General features: G+C 35.0%; 1 protein-coding gene across 3 annotated transcripts in view; it reads right to left on the reverse strand.

The window, feature by feature from the left end:
• PIK3C2G (phosphatidylinositol-4-phosphate 3-kinase catalytic subunit type 2 gamma) overlaps positions 1–26,491 on the reverse strand; it is a 427,919-nt gene that overhangs the window by 377,988 nt on the left and 23,440 nt on the right. For all 3 annotated transcript variants that reach the window (XM_065940721.1, XM_065940712.1, XM_065940703.1), the window contains 3 exons: positions 22,560–22,642; positions 17,385–17,542; positions 11,660–11,774 (listed from right to left, as the gene is read on the reverse strand). In XM_065940721.1, the coding sequence (XP_065796793.1) occupies positions 11,660–11,774; positions 17,385–17,542; positions 22,560–22,642 (356 nt within the window). The remainder of the gene's footprint in view (positions 1–11,659; positions 11,775–17,384; positions 17,543–22,559; positions 22,643–26,491) is intronic.

The raw sequence follows: 26,491 nt of genomic DNA on the forward strand, positions 1-26,491 counted from the left end.
GGAAACACAGAAAAGGTGTATAAACTCGAACTCAAAACAACAAAGTAAATGACAATGGGATCATATTTATCAATAATTACCTTAAATATAAATGGCTTGAATGCCCCAATCAAAAGACAAAGACTGGCTGAATGGGTACAAAAACAAGACCCCTATATTTGCTGTCTACAAGCTGCTGCTGCTAAGTCACTTCAGTAGTGTCCAACTCTATGTGACCCCACAGACATCAGCTCTCCAGGCTCCCCCATCCCTGGGATTCTCCAGGCAAGAATACTGGAATGGGTTGCCATTTCCTTCTCCAATGCATCAAAGTGGAAAGGGAAAGTGAAGTTGCTCAGTTGTGTCTGACTCTTAGCGACCCCATGGGCCGCAGCCTACCAGGCTCCTCCTTCCAGGGGATTTTCCAGGCAAGAGTACTGGAGTGGGGTGCCACTGCCTTCTCCAATGCTGTCTACAAGAGACCACCTTAAAACAGGGTACACATACAGACTGAAACTGAAGGGCTGGAAAAAGATATTTCACACAAATGGAGACCAAAAGAAAGCAGGAGTAGCAATATTCATCAGAGCATAAAGACTATGAAGAGAGACAAAGAAGGACACCACATAATGATCAAAGGATCAATCCAAGAAAAAGATATAGCAATTATAAATTTATATGCACTCAACATAGGAGCACCACAATATATAAGGCAAATGCTAGCAAGTATGAAAGGGGAAATTAACAGTAACACAACGATAGTGGGAGACTTTAATACCCCACTTACACCTGTGGATAGATGAACTAAACAGAAAATTAGCAAGGAAACACAAACTTTAAATGATATAATGTATCAGTTAGATGTAATTGATATCTATAGGACATTTCAACCAAAACAATGAATTTCACCTTTTTCTCAAGTGCACGTGGAACCTTCTCCAGGATAGATCAGATCCTGGGCCATAAATCTAGCCTTGGTAGATTGAAAAAAGTTGAAATCATTCCAAGCATCTTTTCTGATCACAATATAGTAAGATTAGATGTCAACTACAGGAAAAAAAAAAACTATAAAAATTCAAACATATGGAGGCTAAACAACATGCTTCTGAATAACCAACAAATCACAGAAGAAATAAAAAAAGAAATAAAAATATGCATAGAAATGAACAAAAATGAAACAAAACAAACAACCTATGGGATTCAGTAAAAGCAATGCTAAGGGGAAAGTTCATAGCAATACAAGGTTACCTCAAGAAACAAGAGAAAAGTCAAATAACTAACCAAACTCTACACCTAAAGCAACTAGAAAAAGAAGAAATGAAGAAAGGTTAACAGAAAGAAAGAAATCATAAAAATTAGGGCAGAAATAAATGAAAAAAGAAACAAAGGAGATCATAGCAAAAATCAACAAAGCTAAAAGCTGACTCTATGAGAAGATAAATAAAATAGACAAACCATTAGCCAGATTCAAACTCTTTCAGAAAATTGCAGAGGAAGGGAAACTGCCAAACTCATTCTATGAGGCCACTATCACCCTAATTCCAAAACAAGACAAAGATGCCACAACAAAAGAAAACTACAGGCCAATATCACTGATGAACATAGATGCAAAAATCCTTAACAAAATGCTAGCAAACAAAATCCAACAACATATTAAAAAGATCATACATCGTCTTCAAAGACCAAGTGGGCTTTACCCCAGGGATGCAAGGATTCTTCAATATTCACAAATCAATCAATGTGATACACCATATTAACATATTGAAAGATAAAACCATATGATTATCTCAATAGATGCAGAAAAAGCCTTTGACAAAATTCAACATCCATTTGTGATAAAAAAAAAAAAAAAGCAACCCTTCAGATGCAGGAATAGAGGGAACATACCTCAACATAATAAAGTCATATATGATAAACCCACAGCAAACATTATCCTCAATGGTGAAATTTGAAAGCATTTCCTCTAAAATCAGGAAAAAGACAAGGGTGCTCATCACTACAATTCAACATAGTTTTGGAAGTTTTAGCCACAGCAGTCAGAGACTAGAAAGAAAGAAAAGGAATCCAGATTGGAAAAGAAGTAAAACTCTCACTGTTTGCAGATGACATGATCCTCTACATGGAAAACCCTAAAGACTCCACCAGAAAATTACTAGAGCTAATCAATGAATATAGTAAGTTGCAGGATATTAAATTAACACCGAGATCCCTTGCATTCCTATACACTAACAATGAGAAAACAAAGAGAAATTAAGGAAACAATTCCATTCACCATTGCAACAAAAAGAATAACATGCTTAGGAATAAATCTACCTAAAGAAACAAAAGATCTATATATAGAAAACTATAAAACACTGATAAAATAAATCAAAGATGACACAAATGGAGAAATATACCATGTTCATGGATCAGAAGAATCAATATAGTGAAAAATGAGTGTATGACCCAAAGGAATATCTAGATTCAATGCAATCCCTATCAAGCTATCAATGGTGTTTCTCAGAGAACTAGAAGAAATAACTTCACAATTTGTATGGAAATACAAAAACCTCGAATAGACAAAGCAATCTTGAGAAAGAAGAATGGAGCTGGAGGAATCAACCTGCCTGACTTCAGACTCTACTACAAAGCCACAGTCATCAAGACAGTATGGTACTGGCACAAACAGAAACATAGATCAATGGAACAAAATAGAAAGCCCAGAGATAAATCCACGAACCTATGGACACCTTATCTTTGACAAAGGAGGCAAGAATATACAATGGAGAAAAGACAATCTCTTCAACAAGTGGTGCTGGGAAAATTGGTCAACCACTTATAAAAGAATGAGACTAGAACACTTTCTAACACCATACACACAAATAAACTCAAAATGGATTAAAGATCTAAATGTAAGACCAGAAACTATAAAACTCCTAGAGGAAAAAATAGGCAAAACACTCTCTGACATAAATCACAGCAAGATATCTATGACCCACCTCCCAGAATATTGGAAAAAAAGCAAAAATAAACAAATGGGACCTAATTAAGATTAAAAGCTTTTGCACAACAAAGGAAACTATAAGCCAGGTGAAAAGACAGCCCTCAGAATGGCAGAAAATAATAGCAAATGAAGCATCTGACAAAGAATTAATCTCAAAAATATACAAGCAACTGCTGCAGCTCAATTCCAGAAAAATAAACAACCCAATTAAAAAATGGGCCAAAGAACTAAAGAGACATTTCTCCAAAGAAGACATACAGATGGCTAACAAACACATGAAAATATGCTCAACATCCCTCATTATCAGAGAAATGCAAAGCAAAACCACAATGAGGTACCACCTCACGCTGGTCAGAATGGCTGCTATCAAAAAGTCTACAAACAATAAATTCTGGAGAGGGTGCGGAGGAAAGGGAACCATCTTACACTGTTGGTGGGAGTGCAAGCTAGTAAAGCCACTATAGAGAACAGTGTGGAGATTTCTTAAAAAACTGGAAATAGAACTGCTATACCACCCAGCAATCCCACTTCTGGGCATACACACCAAAGAAACCAGAAAGAGACACATGTACCCCAATGTTCATCACAGCACTGTTTACAATAGCTAGGACATGGAAGCAACCTAAATGTCCATTGAAAGATGAATGGATAAGAAAGTTGTGTTACACATACACAATGGAATATTACTCAGCCATTAAAAAGAATATATTTGAATCAATTCTAGTGAGGTGGATGAAACTGGAGCTTATATACAGAGTGAAGTAAGTCAGAAAGAAAAGCACCAATACAGTATACTAATGAATATATATGGAATTTAGAAAGACAGTAATGATAACCCTATATGCGAAACAGCAAAAGAGACACAGATGCAAGGAACAGTCTTTTGGACTCTTGTGGGAGAAGACAAGGGTGGGATGATTTGAGAGAATAGCATTGAATCATGTATATTATTATATGTGAAACAGATCGCCAGCCCAGGTTTGATGCATGAGACAGGGTGCTCAGGACTGGTGCACTGGGATGACCCTGAAGAATGGGATGGGAAGGAAGGTGGGAGGGGGGTTCAAGATGGAGAACACATGTACACCCCTGGCTGATTCATGTCAATGTATGGCAAAAATCACTACAATATTGTAATTAGCCTCCAGTTAAAATAAATAAATTAATTAAAAATGAATTAATAAAGAAATAATAATCTAAAAAAATGTGTACTTTATTTTTCATTGACTCAAAAGTCTTAGGTTGCTAACATCCCAGGCCTTGAGAGTCCCTTGGACTGCAAGGGGATCCAACCAGTCTATCCTAAAGGAAATCAGTCCTGGGTGATCATTTGGAAGGACATGAGGTTGAAGCTGAAACTCCAGTACTTTGGCCACCTGATGTGAAGAGCTGACTCATTTAAAAAGATCCTGATTCTGGGAAAGATTGAGGGCAGGAGGAGAAGGGGACAACAGAAGATGAGATGGTTGGATGGTATCCCCAACTCAATGGACATGAGTTTGAGTAAACTCTGGAAGTTGGTGATAGACAGGGAGACCTGGCGTGCTGCGATTCATGGGGTTGTAAAGAGTCGGACATGACTGAGTGACTGAACTGAACTAATATCTTGTAATTTGAAACAAAAACCATGAACCATTAGTGTGAGCATCACTCAGAAATCTGTTAAAAGTGAAGTCTCTTCCCTTGACCAAGAAATTCAGAATCTGTTTTTAACAACATCCTCAGATAACTCATATACACATTGAAGTTTGAGGACACTTTTAATATATCAATGTAAAGGTAAAATTATATGTAATTTGTGTCTATCTTATATATTTACATCCCCTACCTTTTCAGAATTTTATTACTTTACTTTGGTAAAGACAGATTAGTTCAATAAAATAGCGAAATATGACTTAAGGAGGAAATGTTTAAAAAGTAATAGATAATCACAAAAATACTATTAGTTAAGTTGGGAAAAAATATCCTGACCATTGATATTTAATATTGACCAAAATTTTTAACTGATTTTTGTAAATTTGCTTGGTTCATCAAGTACTTACTTATTATGACTATTTTAACAGACTGATATTCCATCTGGAAGAAACCAAGAAGTTTAAATTTTGAGGATTTGCCTTATCTAATCCAAACCAGATGAGAAACTGCAAAAGTAGCAACTAAATATAATTTTTCACTATCTTCACAAAGCAGATTATGAAACATAGATCTGATAACTTAAGGGGAGTTTAAAATAAAAAATCTTTTGACCACACCAAAAAAAAAAAACAAAAAACTTTTGACGTCATTTTACAACAGTAATAGTAAGATTTGGGGGGAAGGAATACATTTTTATTTTTCAGTTTATTATATTATAACAACCAGACAATACTTTTAATTTATTTACAACTGTGTTTAGACCTCAAAACAATGCATATGTAATGAAAGGACTAGTAGAAGCTTAATAAAATTATACATTTTGAATTAAAGATTGCTAAAATATAATCCTACATCTCATTTTTAAAGTAGAAAAATATATTAAAGACTCAGCTTTTAAAAGGAAAAAAATTGAAATTAAAGGAGGTTAACCCATTTTGCCAAATCAGGGGTGATAGTTACCAAGAGTAGGAAGGATTTGTTTTCATATTATTTATTTGCTTAAACAGACTCAAGATTTCAAAAGGAGAGTTCATTTTTATTTAATCGGAAATTTGGAAATGACAGTTAAAGTCCACTTTTAGTGATTTTGATTTGCCCTTATTTTAGTTGAAGCATTTCTAAGCATATCCTGATTAGAGAAACTGAAATGTTGTGTATATGTCAGAAAATGAGTGTTCTGTAAGTTATGCATCTTCTCCTTGAGTTTGACCAAAATACTCTATGTTGAATTATAAACTCATGTTTAGTGGGTTTTTTACCAGTAGCGCTACCTGGGAAGCCACGTGTGGTCATTATTCATAATGAGATGTTATCCTGTAAGTTTTGTCTTCAAGTGGACCTTTATCATGAAAGGAAGCTTTGTAATTGAGTGGGAAGACAGGACTTCAAAGTCAGATAGACCTGTGCCATTCCTGACTTTGCTGTTTATGATATGAACTTCAGGGAGTCAGTTAATTTCTTTTAGCCTCATTTCCCCCATGTTAAAATGGGAATAATCATGCTTTTCTTATATGGGAACAGAAGGTATTACATGTGAAAATTTTATTAATTGCTCATAAGAGGCTTTTAAAAATATTCATTTATTTGTTTTAGATTTTTGGCTGTGTTGGGCCTTTTGTTGTTGTGTGGGCTTTCCTCTAGTTATGGAGAGCAGGGGGCTACTGTCTAGTGGTGGTACACAGACTTTTCATTATGGTGGCTTCTTCTGTTGCGGAGCATGGACTCTAGGATTCATGGTTTCCAGTAGTTGTGGCTCATAGGCTCAGCAATTATGGCTCACGGGCTCTAGAGCACAGGCTCAGTAGTTGTGTCACATGGACTTAGTTGCTCCATGGTGTGTGGGATCTTCCTTGACCAGGGATTGAACCTCATGTCTCCTGCACTGAGAGCAGATTCTTTACCTCACTGAGCCACAAGGGAAGACCCATTAGAGGCGTTTATAAGTAGATGTTCTTCTTGTTTTTATTGTTATTATTATTCTCATTTTGATGCAACTTCCTTAAGCATCCCTGCTTTTATCAGAGATTCAGTTTTTCAAATGCATAGTTATCTTTCTGGCTATTTTTTTTTTTTCATTTAATATTCATTTGAGCTCCTGTTGGTCTTTCTGGAAAGGGAAGTTTCTCCTTCAAGGCATTGCTCACCTTTTCTCTGTCTTGTTTTTTATGTGTATGATTTTTTTTTTTTAGTTGAAGGATAATTACAACATTGTATTGGTTTCTGCCATACATTGACATGGATCAGCCATAGGTATATCCATCTGTCTTCTTGATCTATTCCCATGCTCTCACAACACCTTACAACTGATACATTTTCTGCCTTCAGTGTTTCCCTCTTCATTGGTTCTTTTCCTTCATCTTATGAAAATTTTCAGTATCTCTCTTATCCACATTCCCCAAATCTCCAGACTGGTTCTCCTCAGCATCTAAAAGCCCATTTTCCTCTAGGCTTTTATCACCACACATTACTTCTGAGAGAGTAGTCTGCTTGAGTTTCTTTTTAACATCTTCCTTTCTCCTTAGATCATTGCAATCTTGCTTTTTTCTCCCCCATTGTATGAAACCTGTTCTGATTTGAGTCAACTAATTTCTTAATTGCTAAACTTAATGATGATTTATCAATCCTCATCTAATTAATTTCCAGTATGATGCTGTATTTACTTTGTAATTCAAATTTCTCTTTCCTTTTGTGAAAGGCAAGTTTTCCAAAGTATCGTACAATTTAAATTGCTTTTTTTCCAATTTCCTTTTTCTGCTCCTCTTCCTTCTTTCATCTTTTGTATATTAATGTTCTCAAGATCCTTTCTTTTGTCACTTTCCTTACACAGTTGCATGTATCTCTAAAATTTCCATTCCCTGTTAGTGCCAGTGATTCCTTAATCCACGCCAGATTTCCCTAAATCTGAGCTGTTTTCTCAATATCAGATGCCCTTGGCACTCACATACTCAGTAGGTTTCTAACTTGATTAATTATTTTATACCCTACAGAATGTCACTCACCATCTGGCTCTACAAGGATTGAGTCACTAGCCACTGCAGTCGCTGACCTCCACACCCTGAAAGGAGTTCAGGGAAGAGATAGGAAGGAGGCACTCTGTGCTCTAAGAAAATTGGCAGAACTGGCTTTCAAATAGTTAGATATTTTCAGGAGAAATTTTATGAACCCAATTTCTTGCATCTTCCCATACTTAGGTATATACTGAAGTCTTAAAGATATATCTGTGCCTCTTGAATAGCAATAGTCTTCCACCAAGATGTGTGTTTGATTGCATGTATCCCTTCTCCAAGATCATGTATAAACTAATCTCATCTTAACTCTTCAGAGCAGTTCCTCCAAGCTAGCTGAGAGGCTGCCTGTTGGCTACAGTCTTCAGTGCCTGTGTGCATGCTCAGTCATTCAGTCATGTCTGACTCTTTCTGGCTCCATGGACTGTAGCCCACCATGGAATTTTCCAGGCAAGAATACTGGACTGGGCTGCTATTCACTTCTCCAGGGGCTCTTCCTGACCCACGGATCGAATCCATGTCTCCTGCTTGGCAAGCAGATTCTTAACCACTGCTCCACCTGGGAAGCCCATAGCCCCCCCGCCCCCCCAAATACTGTAACTCACAGCTCACACATTGTGTGTTTGTATTTCAATCATCACACATTTACTTGCCAAGTTCCATTAATTCCATCGTTTTAATACCCTAGGGATTTAATACATCCTATTTAGCCCCACTGCTACTACTTTAGGTTAAACTCTGTCATCTTTCATATATTCTAATTCCAGTTTCCAACTCTCATTTAAGCATATGCTTTTATTCATATGATCACTTAAATACTTCTCCCAGCCTCCAGAATAATTTGTTTCCTTAATCTCCTGATAGCAAAAAAGACATGCTTATTGTTGATGTTTTGTAAGTAAAAAAAGAATAAATATTATCTTTATTGTAGTTCTTTTTCAAGGAATAGCTACTCTAGCATTTTAGTGTATAAGATCTCATTTACTGTATAGGATTACATTTTCATATGTAGGATTTCTATTTATTTTCCAAATAGTAGTATACTTTTTTTAACTAATAGTAATATATTAAAATGTGGTTATATATTGAAAATATGGTCAATATATTGAAAATATATCTTTTCACCCTTAAAAAGTATGATATGTATGTATGTTAGTCACACAGTTGTGTATGATTCTTTGCGAACCCATGAACTGTAGCTCGCCAGGCTCCTCTGTCCATGGAATTCTCCAGTCAAGAATACTGGAGTGGATTGCCATTCCCTTTTCTAAGGGATCTTCCCAACCCAGGGATTGAACCTGGGTGTCCCACATTGTGAACAGATGCTTTACCATCTGAGCCATCAGGGATATACATGTTTTCATATCAAGATTTATGATACTGTATTTTCTATTAATTTATAAATTAATATAATGAAATTATTATATATAATAAAACTGTATATAATGAAATTATTTTATCACTGTTGTTGAATACTGATTGAGATTTAGTTTTTTTATTACTATTAGAAATTATTCTATGGTGAATGTAGTATTTTGTAAGTCTTTTTTGTATAATTATGATTGTTTCTTTAGAAATATTTTTAGAAGCAGAATTGCTGGAACACATATATGTTTTTGACACATTTCTATAGATGTCTGAGACATTTTTGACAAAATTTCCTTTAGAGCATGCTCTGTTTAAATTCCCAGCAGCTTTTTGGATTTTGTCCATTTTTCCCACTGAATTTCATCATAATAAATATTTTAACAACTTGTAAGCCAAAGATGGCATCTCATTGTTTTAACTGCATGTTTGTCCTTAAACACTTTACTTTCTTGTTCACTGAATTTCCAGTCACATTCTTAGCTTTTTTTAATCTTAATAATTACTTCTTTAAAAATTTATGCACATTTTATATATTCCAAAGCTGTTATCATTTTGTCATACGGTACTGATTTCTTCCTCAGTATTTACCCTTTAAATACAAATTAATCATTGACTTTCTTTTGCACCATTTCCTTATTCTTGCTGTTAATCCATATCTCTTTTTGACCTGCAGGTAGTTGGTATATACAAAAACTAATAGTGCCCTCACAAAAAGACTTTGTAATAACTAATTACACAGTTTTATGAATTCCTTAGTCAAGGAAGAAGGCAACGATTATATTTTAAGTCATGTTTGTATCTCAATGATAAACCAAATCACTTGCACACCTGTGTGCCCAGTAGGTGTTGAACTGGAGTACTGTAATTCCTGCATACCTATCCTGTAGACCCCTGAAAAACTGCATATATTTTCTACCCCATGCTCCAGCATGAAGAACCATTAGCCATTTTCTGGGTCTTACTCAAGAGCTTTTTTAATGTTGTTTTATAGTTAAGAGCACAGAGTCGGACACGACTGAAGTGACTTAGCAGCAGTAGCATAGTTAAGAGCCAAGGTTATGCAGGTAGCCAATCCTGAGTTTGAGTTCAGGCTTGACCCTACCAACTTCCTAGTTGTGTAACCTTGATGAAAGTCTCAGATTGCCCATCTGTAAAATGGATCATTATGGTATCTATCTCTTTGATATGTTATGAGACTTAGATGTTTACCCAATTTGAGACAGGGGCATAGTTAGCACTTGATAAATGATGACTATTAATATTATCATTACAATCAAAATTAGTTAAGTACTTCAGATGAACTGTCATACTGTAACTGTTAGAGTTTGAATTATTACTTATTGCATCATTAACTTATTACATGTTACCTGTGTTCCCTCTACAGAGAAATAAGAGCAGATATTCAAGTCTTTAAGGATGTATTTTTAAGATAAATTATGTCGGAATACATGAAAAAAATCTGAATGAAATACATATTCCTTTAGCTATTAGAAAGATTAGTAATGAATATTCTGCTTATTAAAGTAGTCATATCAGTCCTGATAGGCTATTATTCTTAAATAGTAAGCAAATTCCAGATATGTACATATCCTTCAATTTTCATTAGATAATAACTAACTCTAATTAACCTACACTAATACTTGGCAACTTTCCTATCTTAAAAAACCCAGGTAAGTGAATTTTTAAAAAATAGTATAAAAGCATTTAAAAAATCTATTATTATGTTTATATTAATAAGAAAGAAAGAATAAAATGATTTTGTTGTAACTGGGAACAAAGAAAGGAGAATAATCAGTCTTAAAAATCATTCACAGTTAACATTGTACAATAAAGGAAAATCACCCACAAGATATTTTCAAGCATATTCATGGTGGAATAACAATGACATTTGACAATGGGTGTCTCAAAAGAAATACATTTTTACTTCCCATAAGACTGTTTTCAATCTTTAGGTACTGATAGAAACACAATAAGGAAATATAAATACCAGGAGAGAAATAACATGATAGCAGGAGAGAAATATTAGTATTTCCTTTCTTAAGTTTGTGTTATATTTTCAAATTTTGTCTTTAGGGAATTTTAGGACAATAGTTATTGTGGTACATTAAAAAGAGTTAAGTTTTTTTTTTTTTTCTATCAAATAAGTATATACATAAGAATAGACTTCTCTAATTATTTTACTGAGCTCCCTGAATAAAGAACTGAAGAAAGTACTTTAAAACTTAGTCTTTTATGAAAATATTATAATTGTCATACTCATACACTCTGTGATTTTGAAATGTATTTAAACAACATGCTAATATTTTTCTGAGTCAAAAAATTTACTTATTGCAAAATAATTTATTGTTTAAATTGTGATCAATCCTACTAAGCTTTGTCACAAGTAAGATAACTTGAGTTGCCCAAGATTTTCTTGATTTCAGAACTGAAAGTCCCATGTCTGGGGAGCAGCCTCAGTCTGAACAGACTGAGATAGTTACAGGTCACCCTAGTTACAGGTCACTTAAATACACAAAATACAAAATCAAACCAAGAATAAGACTGTTAGCATGACACAAAATTTTAAATTCACCTTAAAGTGAGCAAAATTGATTATGAATAGAGTATTTTCACAGTCTGATTAAAAGCAAAGAAATGCTGCTTAATATAGATTAACAATGATCAAAATTTACCTTAATAAGATACTTACTTTTGTAAAAATTCTTCATGGCCACATATACTTAAATGATGATCTCTGGGGAATAACTGGTCATTTGTGCAAAAATGTGGAATTTCTGCAATTAGGTCTTTGACAAGATAATTAGCTAAAAATAAGATTGAATAATAAAATGTTAATAAGAGCTCATTATATATTGGCTAAGTAAAAGATTTTGAGCACAAAAAATGATGCACGCATTATGAACTGTTATAACTGTCTAGCTCTATCAAGAGGAATTAAAATGAGATGCATCACACTTACTGGTCTGATTATATGTGGAGATTTTTTTTTAAGTATTCTTTGCATTTTCTTTGATCACTCTGTCTTCATATAATTGAACAGAGCTAGGTATTTCATTTCTCATTCTGAAATCTTTGGTAATGGTAGCTTCTGCATTAAAAAAAAAATGTTCTACTGTGGTTATCCTTAGAGATTTGAGAGATACCAAGGAGATATACAGAGTGAATGCTAGGTGGCAGGCAAGCCAGGAGTCTAACCCAAATATTGCAGCTTCCAAAGCTGGTGCTCTTAATAATTCTGAGTCTTCACACCTGATCGTTCTTCCTTTCCTGTGCAGAATCACCCCATCTTTCTTGGACAGCGTTATAATAACCTTGAAGGACATGTGCTCTTTTTCTTCACCTTCCCTAGGACTCAAAAGTGTCAGCATATTATAGGGTAAAAACCCTTTGCCATCTCATATTCACATTCTACAATATTCCTCCATAATGACACACATATACTGTTTAATTATGTTTGCCTATGAAATATTTTCTATTTATAGATGATAAATAGGGATTCATTATCATATATGATAATAGTTAGAAATTATGGACAGAGGAACCTGTTGGGGTACAATCCATGGGACCACAGAGAGTTGGACATGACTGAGAGGCCAAGCACACAGCCAAAAATGCTTTCAATGTGATCTTGAATGAAAGTAGGTACAACAGATTGTATTGATGATCCTTATTGAAGATTTGAACAGCATACTGCAAATCCTCAATTGCACTTACTCAAGTTGAGTTTTGCTTATAATTATATGTTTACATTGATGTGACTTCTTTTACCGCCAAACCGTTGGAAAAGATTTTTGTCACAGACTGGCTAACAAAACGTAGTATAAGTGGTATTATTGAACTTGCCATAAAGAAAAAAAGGAAGCATATAATGCTGCATTTAAAAGTGTGTATTTTATGGGAGATCAAGCTGTTATCAATAAAATGGTTAGAGAAACAAACGGTAGTGATCATCAGGGAATTAGAGATTACTACAGAAATGCCCTGACATAGGAGAGAGTATCTTATATGTGCTACTGCTTGGTAATATTGACTGAAATATTATGAATTGCAGCTAAAATAAAATATAGCCACAGGCAAAATCAGGACTGGAAAGGTTTTGGAAAGAAGGGGATAGCATTGCCAATGTAAAATGGCAGGGAAATATCTCCAAAGACTCCAGTTTATTTTAATTAATTTGACTTTCCCATTTCCAAGACTGTATTGCCTATGCTACTTTGTAGTATGTATAAATTCATTATTTTACTAGTTAATTGTTGCAGCTTACGTGAAGGACTCCATAAGCTAATTTCTAGCTGTTACTCCTCTTCTGAGCTTTGGTCTCAGGTCTTCTACTACTACTCATGTTACTCTTTGGATGTCTCATTATCACTTCAAATTCAGCATGTCTGTATCTGAAATTACCATTTCTCTCCTTGAAGCCAAACAGTTAAATTTCTGTAAGTTAAACTTTTCATCCATATGGTAAGCCAACAAGTACCATGGTTTATTTTAAGTAGATTTTATACCTGTATCTTCAATTTGGCAGCTAATATGATCCTTTTTCCAGTTTCTCATAGTTGCCAACTTCATACAACCCTTCTCAATCTGTTGACCATATTGCCTACCATATTGAAAAGGCGAAGACCCACTCGTGATTCTTTAAATTATGCTACTTTGCAGCTTAAATCTAAAGTTTATGCATCCTTCTTGATCCCTTTACATCTCTTTTGATACAAAAGTATCACTATTGTTTTGCTTAGTGCTAAGTCATGTCTGATTCTTTGCGAACCCATGGACTGCAGCACACCAGGCTTCCCATTCCTCACTATCTCCTGGAGTTTGCTCAGACTCATGTCCATTGAGTCAGTGATGCCATTCAACTATCTCATCTTCTGTCATCCTCCTCTTCTTCTACCCTCAATCTTTCCAGCATCGGGGTCTTTTCCAGTGAGCTGGAGTATCCTTGCTTTTTATTAAATCTAACTTCTTCACATATGATTCTTCCATCAATGGTTTGCTGTTCCATCAATTTAAAGCCCCTCTCTTATATATATGTAGTATTCCCCACTCTAAAGATGCGTTTGTCTTTTCTTTAAAATGTTCTTTTTCTGTTTAATATTCCAATAAAATCACTCCTCTTCCATTATATTTCCTTAAGGATAGTATCTTATTAATTTATTTAATTTTTACCTTCTCATTACTGCCAAATTTCTTTAGAGTACATAACTTCTGATAATAGTTCTCAATTACTCTTTAATCTTTGCAAACTGATTTCTACCATTTTACAGGTCACAAATGACTTCCTAATACAATCCCAACTGTGTGTCATCTAAATCTAGACAGTGGAGACACTGGCTTTAGAATAACTTTGGAGTTGGAAAAAAGGACAAGGAATCTTCTTCACTGAAGTGATAGCTGAAGATTGTAGAAGAAGAGAAGACCTTGTTTAAAACACCTGCTCCTCCAGAAGGATTCTATTTTCTCACTCTGGGGGAAACAATTCTCTTTGGATGAGAACCTTTCACCGTCTCCTCCTCTTTCTGTCTAGATTTCGTTATTCCTTAAGTTTCTAGCAACAGCTTCTGTCTTTTATTGGTCATTCTTGAAATGCTCTTCAGAATTTTATTCTTTAGAGTACATCTATATTACTAGTAAATCACTAAAATAAAGTAGCAAAGGGATCACAGTTTTGGCATAAAAATTACTTTAAAATGAATACATTTGAAATCTTATCTATACTTTTCTTATCTGAATAAAGCCAAGTCTCATAATACAGGTGCTATTAATTTCCTTCTGAGAGAGCTTCCTGCAAATTCCAGAAAGGAGACAGACCACACACCCACTAGCATAAAAAGATATATAATTATTGTTTTTTCTAGCTGAAGCTTTAAACACCTCCTACTGCACACATTTTTATATTATGCTGTTATATAAATGTTTACCTTTGAGTTTCAGCAGGTCACTCATTAATGAATAGCCCATTCATGCCTGTGTAAAGAAACCTTGTCTTTTGTCCTGTTAATCTGTCTATTGTCAATTATGTCACGGTCCTAATCCCACTTCAAATTTAAATGGGCAAAGGAGAAGTTTTTCTCCTAAGAGTAGCATACACTACTCTGTATATTTTCATAAATGTGTCTTGCCTCCCCCTCTACTTTTTCTTCTTTCTCCTAATCCGTCCCTTCCTCCTCCTCCTCCTTATAAACACTTTTAGTATCTTTGAGGCCACAGACATCCTCTTTACCACTGTACATCTGTAACACTTAACACAATGACCTAATAACTTTACTGAAGCTTCTTATAAAAGTCAAAAGTGGCCTCTGGCTTGCCAAATCCAATATTGGAAATTAAATATTATAAACTGGAAGATCAGGAGTGGTCTCCTTAGTTCATAATTCTTTCTTCTTCTCCAGCAACTGAAGTCAACTTTACTTTATGAAGTCAACTTTATGATATCTGAATATCATTCTGATAGGATCAGGGTGCAACAGCATTTGCCTTGGCTGTCCAATCAGAAACCTGTTTTCAGAAATTGGGATGTGGATCTGAAAGCAGCTCTTTTGCCCCTTTTCTCTTTGCCCATTTCTGCTCCCCTGTAACCTTGAAAGAACCTAATTAACCTGTTGATTCTTTTCTGAGATAAAAAGAAGTAAGATGAATTAAGTAGTTAAAGAATGATTAGTTCTCTAGAGCAACACCCCACCCCCTTAGCGATCCTGCAGACGTGTCCCACAGGCAAGATAACATCTGAAGAGAGAGAGTCAATCAACCTCCACAGAACAGAGAACAATGCAGAACCCAGCCTCCTGCCTCCATGATTCACTGAGATTCTTCCCCCACTTGTTTCCCTTTAAAAACTGTCAGGGCTGAGCAGAATCTTTGGCGTGGCCTTGGGGCATGAGTCCATCTTCTCCACAGATTGCTGGCTTTTCTGATTAAAGCACCTTTAATAATTCCTCCTGATTATTGGTTTTTAGCAGTGGGCAGCCAAAACTGAGTTTGGTAACAGATCCAACCGAGTGAACTTTCTTTAGAGATTGAACTTTCCTAACTTGGCTGGCCAAATAACATTTAAGCTTGAGCCTGGCTTTCCATGTGTTTCAGAAAAGTAAGGGAAATGAGTCAGCAGTAAGTAAGAGAAATATAAGAAACAATTATACAGAGAGGAGATAAGGTGAGGGAGACATACAGGAATTTTGGACTGCTTGTACATAAGAGTTTTGTTCCCAAGTGTTTTATGAATTCCTACTCCTAAATTCTAAAGAAATACTTCTAATCCTTAAAAAAATTTTTTTTAAACTAACATCAGCAGTAGTTGGTTTCTGTTAGTTTTAAAGCAGATGATCCTAATGCCCCTACGTAATATTGTTATGTTTGTAGTCATCTGTACTAACTTGGAGCCTTGGCTACAGTAAGAAAGAAGAAAAAAAACCAACAAAATCTAGTAGTCATAATGAAACTACAGTCCATGGGGTTACAAAGAGTCAGACATAACTGAGAGACTAATACTTCTACTTCAATTAAAAAATTGAAATCAACCTTGAATATTCATCAGAAGGACTGATGCTGAAGCTGAAGCTCCAGTAACTTTGGCCATCTGATGCGAAGAGCCAAAAAGACCCTGATGCTGGGAAAGATTGAAGACAGGAGGAGAAGGGGACAACAGAGGATGAGACGGTTGGATGGCATCACTGATTCAATGGATGTCAGTTTGAGCAAACTGCAGGAGATAGTGAAGGACAGGGAAGCCTGATGTGTTGCCATCCATGGGGTCGCAGAGTCAGACATCACTTAGCTACCGAACAAAGTAGCAACAAAGGTTGTATGAAGAAAAAAATTGTTGTGCAAAAAACGGTTGACTGTAACAGTGAAATAAGTATTAAACAACTTAAAGGGATTCTAAAACTTTAGAGAAGTAAGAATCATTTGGTGGGTTTGATAAGATAGATGCCTGGGATTCATCTGCAGAGACTGATTCAGTAGATCTGCTAACTATGCTGGACTGACAGGACTATTACAGTTCTTACTCTGAAGATACAGGCTGTGTATCAATGTCTATTCCATCTCCCAGTTTATTTACTTTTGAATAAAACAGTTGTTTCTAAAGGATAAGAACAGCCATTTCCACTTACACGTAGCCTTTCTCTAGAATCTTTTTGAAATGTAGCTTTTATTTTTAATATGCTAAAAACTTGCTATGCTTGCTATTTCATAGCAGGAAAATAAGGTGTCCTGGGGTGAGCTATGGAGAGAGCTCTTTGAAACAATAGCTAAACAAATGCTAAAAGATTTCCAGCTGTTTTCCTGCTACTTCACTTCAGGGCAAAATACTAGCTAATACTGCTTCTTTTAATGACTTCAGACTGTGGGCTCAAGGTTAGGCAGCTCATACCAGCTTTAGGTAGATTTTTATACTTATTTGCAAGATTACTTACCACATGGGGTAAAATGAAGTCCTTGTGTTGAGTTATCAGTAAAAATATTTATATTAAACTTAGTATTAGAAAAAAGCTTATATGGAAATGCTGTAGTTGGGCTCCAAATCTTCCCAGAATTGGAATCCATGTCAGTGGCATGATATGTTTCTCTTATTCTGAAAAATATATGTGAAAAAGTACTTAGGACAAGATTTTAAGAAACTTCTTGCAGGGTTTGCAATAGAAGATTTAATATAGGAAAGTAGCCAGCAACTGATTCGTGGTACAGTGCTGTTAGGTAGGCTAGATTGGTAAAGATTACAGTTAAACTAAAAACAACTGTAAATGTCTGGTCTTTAAGTTTTCTCCGGTGCATCTCATTTGAAGCAATTAGGAATAAATTGTCCAGCAAAAACAAGAGAGCAACAGTTGCTATTGCTGCCTTTTCTCCCACAAACGTACACACACACTATATTGCATTCCTTTTTGTATCCCACCAGACACACACACACACACACACACACACACACACACATACACAATGATATATTCATTTTTGTATCCCACCATCACCCAACACAGTCCATGAACATGAAAGGGGGTCCACAAATGCTTCTAAATGCTTTATTGAATGGAAAACTTTTTGCCAGTGTACAACTACACAGCCAGCCAAGCAGACTTGGAATTTTGTGACATCATAGAGAGAAATTTCATTAGACCTGCCTGATGGCTAGTGCCTGACAATCCCATGGGGGATAATACCATTTGCCAGATTTCCAAGAGAAAAGATTTTCCTTACCTGGCAACAACTCAGTCAGAGAGAGGCTGTCACAAGTCAGCCAATGAAAAGCCACTTTATTAGGAAACTCCCTTTGTCTCTGATGGATTTTTGTAATAGCCCCTCCCTACTTCCCCTTCTCCTTTATGAAAGTTTTCCTCTCCTTTGTTTTACTGGGGCTTGCCTGTGGTTTTCCGTAATTACATGTCCCAAATTGTAATTTTTTGCTTCTCCCAAATAAACCCATTTTACTGATGAAAAAAGAATACATTGTCATTTATAAAATATGGAAATTCACCCTGAACAGTGACTGTGGCTTCATTGACATTTCCTTTGAAGCCTGAACTCATGCCTTTCTCAAGCCAGAAGTCACTCATTTATTTATTTATTGATGGTTAAATTCTCTTGTTTGTGTCACATTGGTAAGTACAATTCTTGGCAGCTCATTTTCTTTAAGATTTGGATTTTACACAAATATTTGGATTTTATATAAATAATTGAGCCCAGAAGTCATTTTGTATGTTCTGCACAATTACTTGCTGTGTCAGAGTCAGAGAATTGCAAAATAGTTTCTCCTTGGAGTCAGGAGCCTTGAGTTTGAACCCTGACTCTCTTATTCGGTAGTTTTATGGTCAGAGGCAAGTTATTTGACCAGTTTCTTTGTTTGCACAAATGAGGATATTTAAATCTACTTTAAAGTTTTATGTGAGAAAAGGAGTATAAAAGACTTTTGTAGAATGTAAAGCAATATATGCATGTAATGTATCATAATTATCATTATATATCATTATAGCTAAATCCCTGTAGAGCTATATTTTTATGCCCACATGTAGAATAAAACATAAAATTTGTAACTAGCTATTTAAAATGCTTTTGATGATGAATATCAAATCTTGGATTATTTTTCCTTTTTTGTTAATTTTGCAGAAACCTAAACTTTCTAGTACTTCTCCTGAATGAAAAATTATGCATTCTGTGTAATATATCAGATATATTGCATCCTCGACATTCATCCTAACAATTTATGCAGCTTTAAAGTATTGAAGTAGTTCCATCTCTGTACGCTTAAACTCTACCAAAACATCCCTTCCTTGAGGACCTCACAAGTGGAAAAGTACATGTTCATCCAATGTGCCTGGCATACATAAGGATCACCTTATTTTCTGGGTTCCATCCCCAAAGCTTTTGACTCAGTAGGTAAGTGGAGGATTCCCACCCCTACCCCTATTTTTTTCTCCCAGAAGTTTTCCAAATAAGTCAATAGTACTACAGTTCAAGAACCACGATTTAGGATAAACATATAGGCCACTTTTCCTTTTACCTTCCATTAAAGGTTTGCACTCCATTTCTGAATTGAGATGCTGGATGATCTAGCATTCAACCATATGATAAGATACTACTCAGTGCATACATGCATGATTTAACCTTCTACCATTTTGGAGAATTAAATTTAAAATGTAAATTCATGACTTTTTTTTTTCCTAAACCTTCACTGAGCATCTACTATGGGCCCAAAATTTTTTGTGTATACTATTGTTCTGGTGACTCAGACAGTAAAGAATTCACCTCTAGTGCAGGACAACTGGGTTCGATCCCTGGGGTGGAAAATTCCCTGGAGAAGGAAATGGCTACGCACTCCAATATTCTGGCCTAGAGAATCCCATGGACAGAGGAGCCTGGCAGGCTACAGTCCACGGGGTTGCAAAGAGTTGGATGGACTGAGCGACTTTGACTATTGCTCTCCGATGGCCTTTGCCTGCAGCAGCTTAAAGCACGTTTAGGTTCCTGCAGTTTAGGTTCCCGGCCAGAGATTGAAGTCAGGCCATGGCAGTGAGAGCGCTGAATCCTAACCACTAGACCCCCAGGGACCAGTGACAAGGCCCTGGCCCATCAGATGTGTAGAAGTGAATTTTCACATAGAAATGGAAAGTAGTGAAACAAGTAAAGTGTTTATTAGGAGGAAAAGAGCACATGCGGATAGGCACATGGGTGGGCTCAGAGAGAGAGTCACGCCCTCACAGGAGCTTGAATCCCTTTTATGGGGTGTTTCTTCCAGATTTCCTTTGACCATTCATCTTGCTTTGCATGGTTCTGAGTCTGTATTTGGTTTATCTCAGGGTCCTTCCGTGGGTGCAGGCACATCTCTTAGCCAAGATGCGTTCTAGCGAATGTGCTATTGGATATTGACATTACCTACTATGCCCTGGAACTGCCTCCCTTTTTGACTTTCAGGGAGCCTTCCTGCACATGTGTAGTTGGGAAGATCTCTTTGACCTCAAGAATGAGGAATATGGGATCTTTTATCTCTTAACTGGATAGGGCTCAATTCCTCTCTCTCACTCTTATTTTGGAGTATATGTCTACAGGGGACAAACTCTGGCTGCATAGCTTGGGACCCATCTGTCTCCTGTCTCACTATATTTTATTGTATCATAAAACTATATTTCTTGAGATATATGGCTTAAAAGTATGTCATAATAGGAAACCAAATTCCATAAATTAGAGAGCCTCTTGAAGGGTGTATAGCAGGAATGTTAACAGCATTTTTAGATATGGTTATTTAAGTATTAGGAAAAAACACAAATGAAATTAGATATATAAATCCATTCTACTATGGCTTTCCAGAAAGTTTGGAGACTCACTTAAGAAGTTGTCTTTCAAATTCAATTTGGTCTTTTTTTGAATGAAAGCGCTTTGGATATTTAGATGTCTAAATATTTTTGGTAGTATTTGATACCAGCACACAGTAGGTCCTCAAAAAAAAAGTTGTTGTTGAGTGAACAGTATGTTTATGGATAAAAAAATTATGCACATATAAATTTATTTTATATGAGTACATGCCAACAAAAATTATTGAAAACCAAAAAAGTAAACGTGTAAATATAACCTTTGTCTTCTTTTTACTACTTTAATATTTATTATTGTTTGGTTGTCTTTTTTTAGTACTCATGGTTACTTTGAAAGAAACTATTGAGAAAAATTTCATCTAAGAGTTTTAAAATGTACCATGAGCTACTGACAAACCATCCCATAAAATATTTTTATGTCACTATTAAGAAGGTTTCATCAAAGAATACATACTAAATTCTCTTGGGGATAAAAGTTATGGGAGAGACTAATAAGTGTTTTTTGATGGAGCTATACCAAGTACTACCTTGTGATATTAAGAGAGCTATTTCCCATGCTTCGAGAGTAGAAATTATCACATCTTAAATTTTATTAAAGTGTCAAGTTCCTGGCAGTGCTTGTCAGGTTGTTACAGTGGGTAGCTTATTCTTGAAAGAATCAATATTGATATCTTTAAAGATCCTAATTTAGGAATCCAAAGTGCCATTTAAAATTTTCTTGTGAACTGGAGCAAGAAATTAATTAAAGATTGAATATGGGTTCATGGATTTGAAATGCTTTTTTTATTTTTGTATGCGTGTGCCCTTTGGTTATTCCAATATGGTAACAAGGTTTTTTAACTTGACCTTGCTTTTCAGTTTTCTTGCTTGTTCTTTGTTTGAATCTCTCTCATACATGAACTAGTTACTAGGCACTCAGGTAGCTTTTTATGATAATGATTAAATAAATGGTTCAAATCTTTAATCCCAAATGATCATTCAGAGGCAGCAGCTATAGGTGATAAATAAGCTAATGTTTACTTATATGTATATTTGTTACACTTAAAACAATCCAAAAATATAAAACTCAAGATAATTAAAATGAAAGTGCACTCATTTTTCAAAAACTTCAGAAATCTGAGCAAAAGAAGAAATGGCATTATATAAGTTTTCATTGATTTATTAGAGATTGGTCTTTAAAAAGGAGGCCTCTACCTTTAGAAGTTCTTTTTTCAGGTTAGCAAAAAGGGGACCTGTGATTTCTTGGTAATATCCCCTAGTGATCGAGTTTGTTTTTCAGTGGACAAACACCCATGCATTTGTTCAGCATTCTGTCAATCCATTCAGGGTAAGATTGAGTTATTAAGCAGAAGGTATTCTCATTGTTCTAAATAGTATATTCCAGGTAAGAAGGATAAATTCGTGCTAGTTTGGGACAGAGTCACAGAAGTCAGTCACTTACGTGCCAGTTAAATGAGAAGTTAATTTACTGCAAACCAAGCTATTAGCAAACAGCATGAGCAAGCCTAAAGTTATAAAGTTATAAAAGCATTAGCAAGCCTAAACTTTATAAAGTTTAGTAGATTTTAGCCGATTTTCAGGGGAAAATTTTATTTGACTATAAACAACAAAACAATACCAGAAGTTGATTAATGAACTACTGTGTAATACATTTATACTTCTAACTATGTCAAAAATTATAGAGCTTTAACATTCTATATGCAAGATTAGTCTGTTCAGGGATGTTAAAATAGACAAATTCATGCACGTTCTAGAAATGTCAAAGTTGAATGAAATAGCAGCACTCACTTTTTTACTTTGTTGCAAAAGGATGCCAAACTCATATTACTGCCTTGAGCTACTTCAACCAGCTGAATGGAACAACCTGTCAGCTTAAAATAAAAACTGTTAAAATAGTTTTGTGTGGATAAAAGGTAAATACAATTCTAAAATTTTTATTTTGTTTTAAAAAGCCATTCAGGTTTTATTTTTAAAACTTTACTGAAACAATACAAATGGAAAAATACATAAATCTTAAATATATTTGTATTTGAACTTTGAGGAATGTATGCAACTATGAATATTAATATCCAATCAAAATATACATTTCTATTACTTTAGAAAGTTCCCTGATATCTCCTTTCATCAGTCTCAACATCTAATTGTTAACTGTTAATTCACATTTCTGTCACCATAGATTAAGTGTATATGCTCTTGAGCTTCTTCTTCTTTCATTTAACCCATCCATGTTTTAAAATTTATGTGGTCATACATTATCAATAGTTTATCTTTTTTATTGCGTATTAGTAGTATTCTTTTTCATTACTATTCCACAGTTTGTTTACCCATTTTCTTGTTGATGGACAGGTGTGTTGTTTGTAGTTTGGGGGTACTGTAAAGAAAAATATTAATTTTCATATGCAAGTGTTTTTTGGACATGTGTTTCACTTCTTCTGAATAAATGCATAAATGATTCAGTCAGAGGGTAGGTACATGATTAACTTTAAAAGAAAAATCTTTATGTATTTTGAAGCTGTTACTAGGTACATATGCATTTAAATTTGTTATGTCTTCCTATTGACCCTTTTATTATTATGAAATGACCATTTTCTTTCTAAACTGTACTTTTTCTGATATTTGTAATGATACAAGGCTTTGTTTTGCTGGTTGAATGTTAAATATGTTGATTCTTTTACTTTCAAACTATCTGTACCTATGTTTTTCAAATTTGACTCTTGTAAATAACACTTGTCTTTCTTATCTAGTTTGGAATGTATTCAGTATATTTCTGGATGTGGTTGGGTTTAAGACTGCCATGTTCACACATGCTTCTATTCATTTCTTCTATTTTCTTTTGTTCATCTATTTCTCCTTCCCTGACTTTTTCAGTCTTCTTGATTTTTTCCTGTTTCATTTAATTTCTCTGTTGGATTTTTAGTTTTTCTTTTTTTACTGTTCTTTTAGTGGTTACACTAGCTTAGAAATTATAATATGCATCCTAAATATTTTACAGTTTACTTACAGTTAATACTGTACTACTGCATTTAAAATCTAAGAACTTTAAAGAGCAAATAACATTTACCCCCTCCGTCTTTTATGCTCTTGTTGTCTTATACTTTTTATTTACTTATACAGTAATTCTTATAATGAAATACTATTTTTTTTGCTTTATACAGCTGTCTTTCAAAAAAAATAAGATTAAAGTAGTTTTTCATATCTACTAACATATTTACCATTTGTTCTGTTCTTTTCTAGATTCCATCTGGTGTAATTTTCTTTGCATATAAAGCACTTTGGTGTTTTTTGTGTGTATGTGAACTAAGTTTTCTCTACATTTGTTTATATGATAATATTTTTATTTCATTTAAAATTTCAAGCATGTACTCAATGAGTACAGAAGTATGAATTCTCTTCTTTTGCTTTTTTAAATAAAACCTTAAAAATGCCATTCCATTGTCATTTTGGCTTTCATTGTTTCTGAAAAGATAATGCTTTAATTCAACTTGTTTCACTGCATGAAATATTTTTTCCCCTCTGCTGCCTTTTATGATCTTCTTTACGAATTTGGTCTTCACATGTTTTAGTATAATTTGTCTACATGTGGTTGTCTTTGCATTTATAGTTTGAAATGTATGGATTTTCTTATATCTGTAATTTAATATTTGTACCCAATTTGATAAAATTCAGGGCATTATTTCTTGAAATGAATTTTTCTATCTTTCCTCTCCTGTTAGCTTTCCAAATTATCCATATGCTAAGCTCCTAATCTCATAAGTTTCTTAGTCCTGCTCACTTTTATAAAGTTCTTTTATTTTCTATTTTTTAGTTTGGATAATTTCTATTATTTTTCTTTCAAGTATTGTTTTTTTCCTCTGTCATCCTTTATCTGTTTTTAGCATACTCACTGACTTTTTCTTTGCAGATATACTTTTATTACTAAATTTTCCATTAGTCTTTGTTTTTTCATAGTTTCTTGTTTCCTCATGAGGTTCCTCATTTGTCTATTCATTATGTTCACCTTTACTTCATCTACTTGAACATGCTTTTAATAACTTCTTTTGAGTCACTCTCTGTTAATTCCAACATCTGTTCTATCTCAGAATCTATTCACTGTGTTATCTTCTTGATTATGGTTCAGAATTCCCTATTCTTTACACATCTTATGCATTTGTTATTAAATGTTGGCTATTGTAGATGACACATGAGGAATTGTTTCTACAAACTACAATTTTTCTCTGGCAGGCAGTTAAGATCCTTTTGGTCTTCTCTGCCTAGATTTTATTTTTTGTGAGGCCACATCTCATTTGGTATGTAGAGCATTTACTAGAGAGTGCGACTTTTGCTCTTAAGAGGTAGTTTTGTGTGATCTCAATCGAATACCTAAAGTGCTCTGCTCAGAGTCTTCTCTTGCTGAATCAGAACTTGTGGCCTGCATAACTTCTGTTTGTGTATGGTGAATACGGTCTCTTGGCCAACCATCTGCGGTATAATTCATGCAGACTCCTGACTCCCATCCATTGCATAGCTCCCTCTGTGGTCTGCTCTGCAAATCACCGCTTCCTTCGCAGCCTAAAACTGCAGTCCCTGCCTCCTCAGTTTACTGATGCTGCTGTCCTTCAGTCGCTCAGTCATGTCCAGCTCTTTGTGACCCCATGCACGGCAAGCTTCTCTGTCCTTCACTATCTTCTGGAGTTTGCTTAAACTTATGTCCATTGAGTCAATGATACCATCCAACCACCTCATTGTCTGTCATCCCCTTCTCCTCCTGCCCTCAATCTTTCTGAGCATCAGGGTCTTTTCCCATGAGTTGGCTCTTTGAATGAGGTGGCCAAAGTATTGGAGCTTCAGCTTCAGCATCAGTTTTTCCAGTGAATATTCAGGATGGTTTCCATTATGATTGACTGATTTGATCTCTTGCTGTCCAAGGGACTCTTAAGAGTCTTCTCCAACACCATAGTTTGAAAATATCAGTTCTTTGGCACTCAGCCTACTTTAGGTACTGCAGTTCAAGTTAGGCTCCCCTAGCCTACCTAGCACCAGGAAAGAGGCCTGCAGAAACCAGAATGACCATAACAACACTTGGGTGTTTCTCTTCTCTCAAGGATCCCTGTCTTGACTGGTTCTTCAGTCCTGAAAACAGTAGTTTCATGTATTTTGTCTAATTTCATAGTTGTTTTCAGTGGTAAGAGAAAGTTGAGTACTTATAACACCGTCATGACCAGAATAGAGGTTCCTAAAATTCATTCACTTTTAATTCAAATCCCTTGAGGTGTGATTTCTTCTGCAAGTGCCTCAGACACAGTTGTGTCTTCTCTAACGAACTCATCTTTGGTGCTATTTTACTGTGTTGACATTATTCATTTGCACATAAATTTGAACAATATGCTATTCCTAAAATTGGGTATCATGCATTTTTCTTCTTTGTATTTGTTATGCCTAGTATATTATATATACCTTAAGAATAAGATAAATAGTTGTTGAATAAATGAAGAATCCTTTTGTCTAACCCTGTAAATTGCAGCTGAAATAATGCTTCTTCTTTTTATTGTTTACTTCTGGTTTCCCTAGTGTCTAGATTCAGTATAGCAGAGAAATGTTCAAATATTATGCAAGATGCTTTGTGGTTACTAAAATGATTGGAAAACTACTAATGAACCCATCAGGATGAATTGCACAATGATTACTTAATTTCCTACTCTTGAAATGTTCCCAATGGTGCCTGCCAACAGAGTAATTTAGAA

This window comes from Muntiacus reevesi, chromosome 1 (genome assembly GCF_963930625.1).
Source record: "Muntiacus reevesi chromosome 1, mMunRee1.1, whole genome shotgun sequence".
Taxonomy (NCBI): domain Eukaryota; kingdom Metazoa; phylum Chordata; class Mammalia; order Artiodactyla; family Cervidae; genus Muntiacus; species Muntiacus reevesi.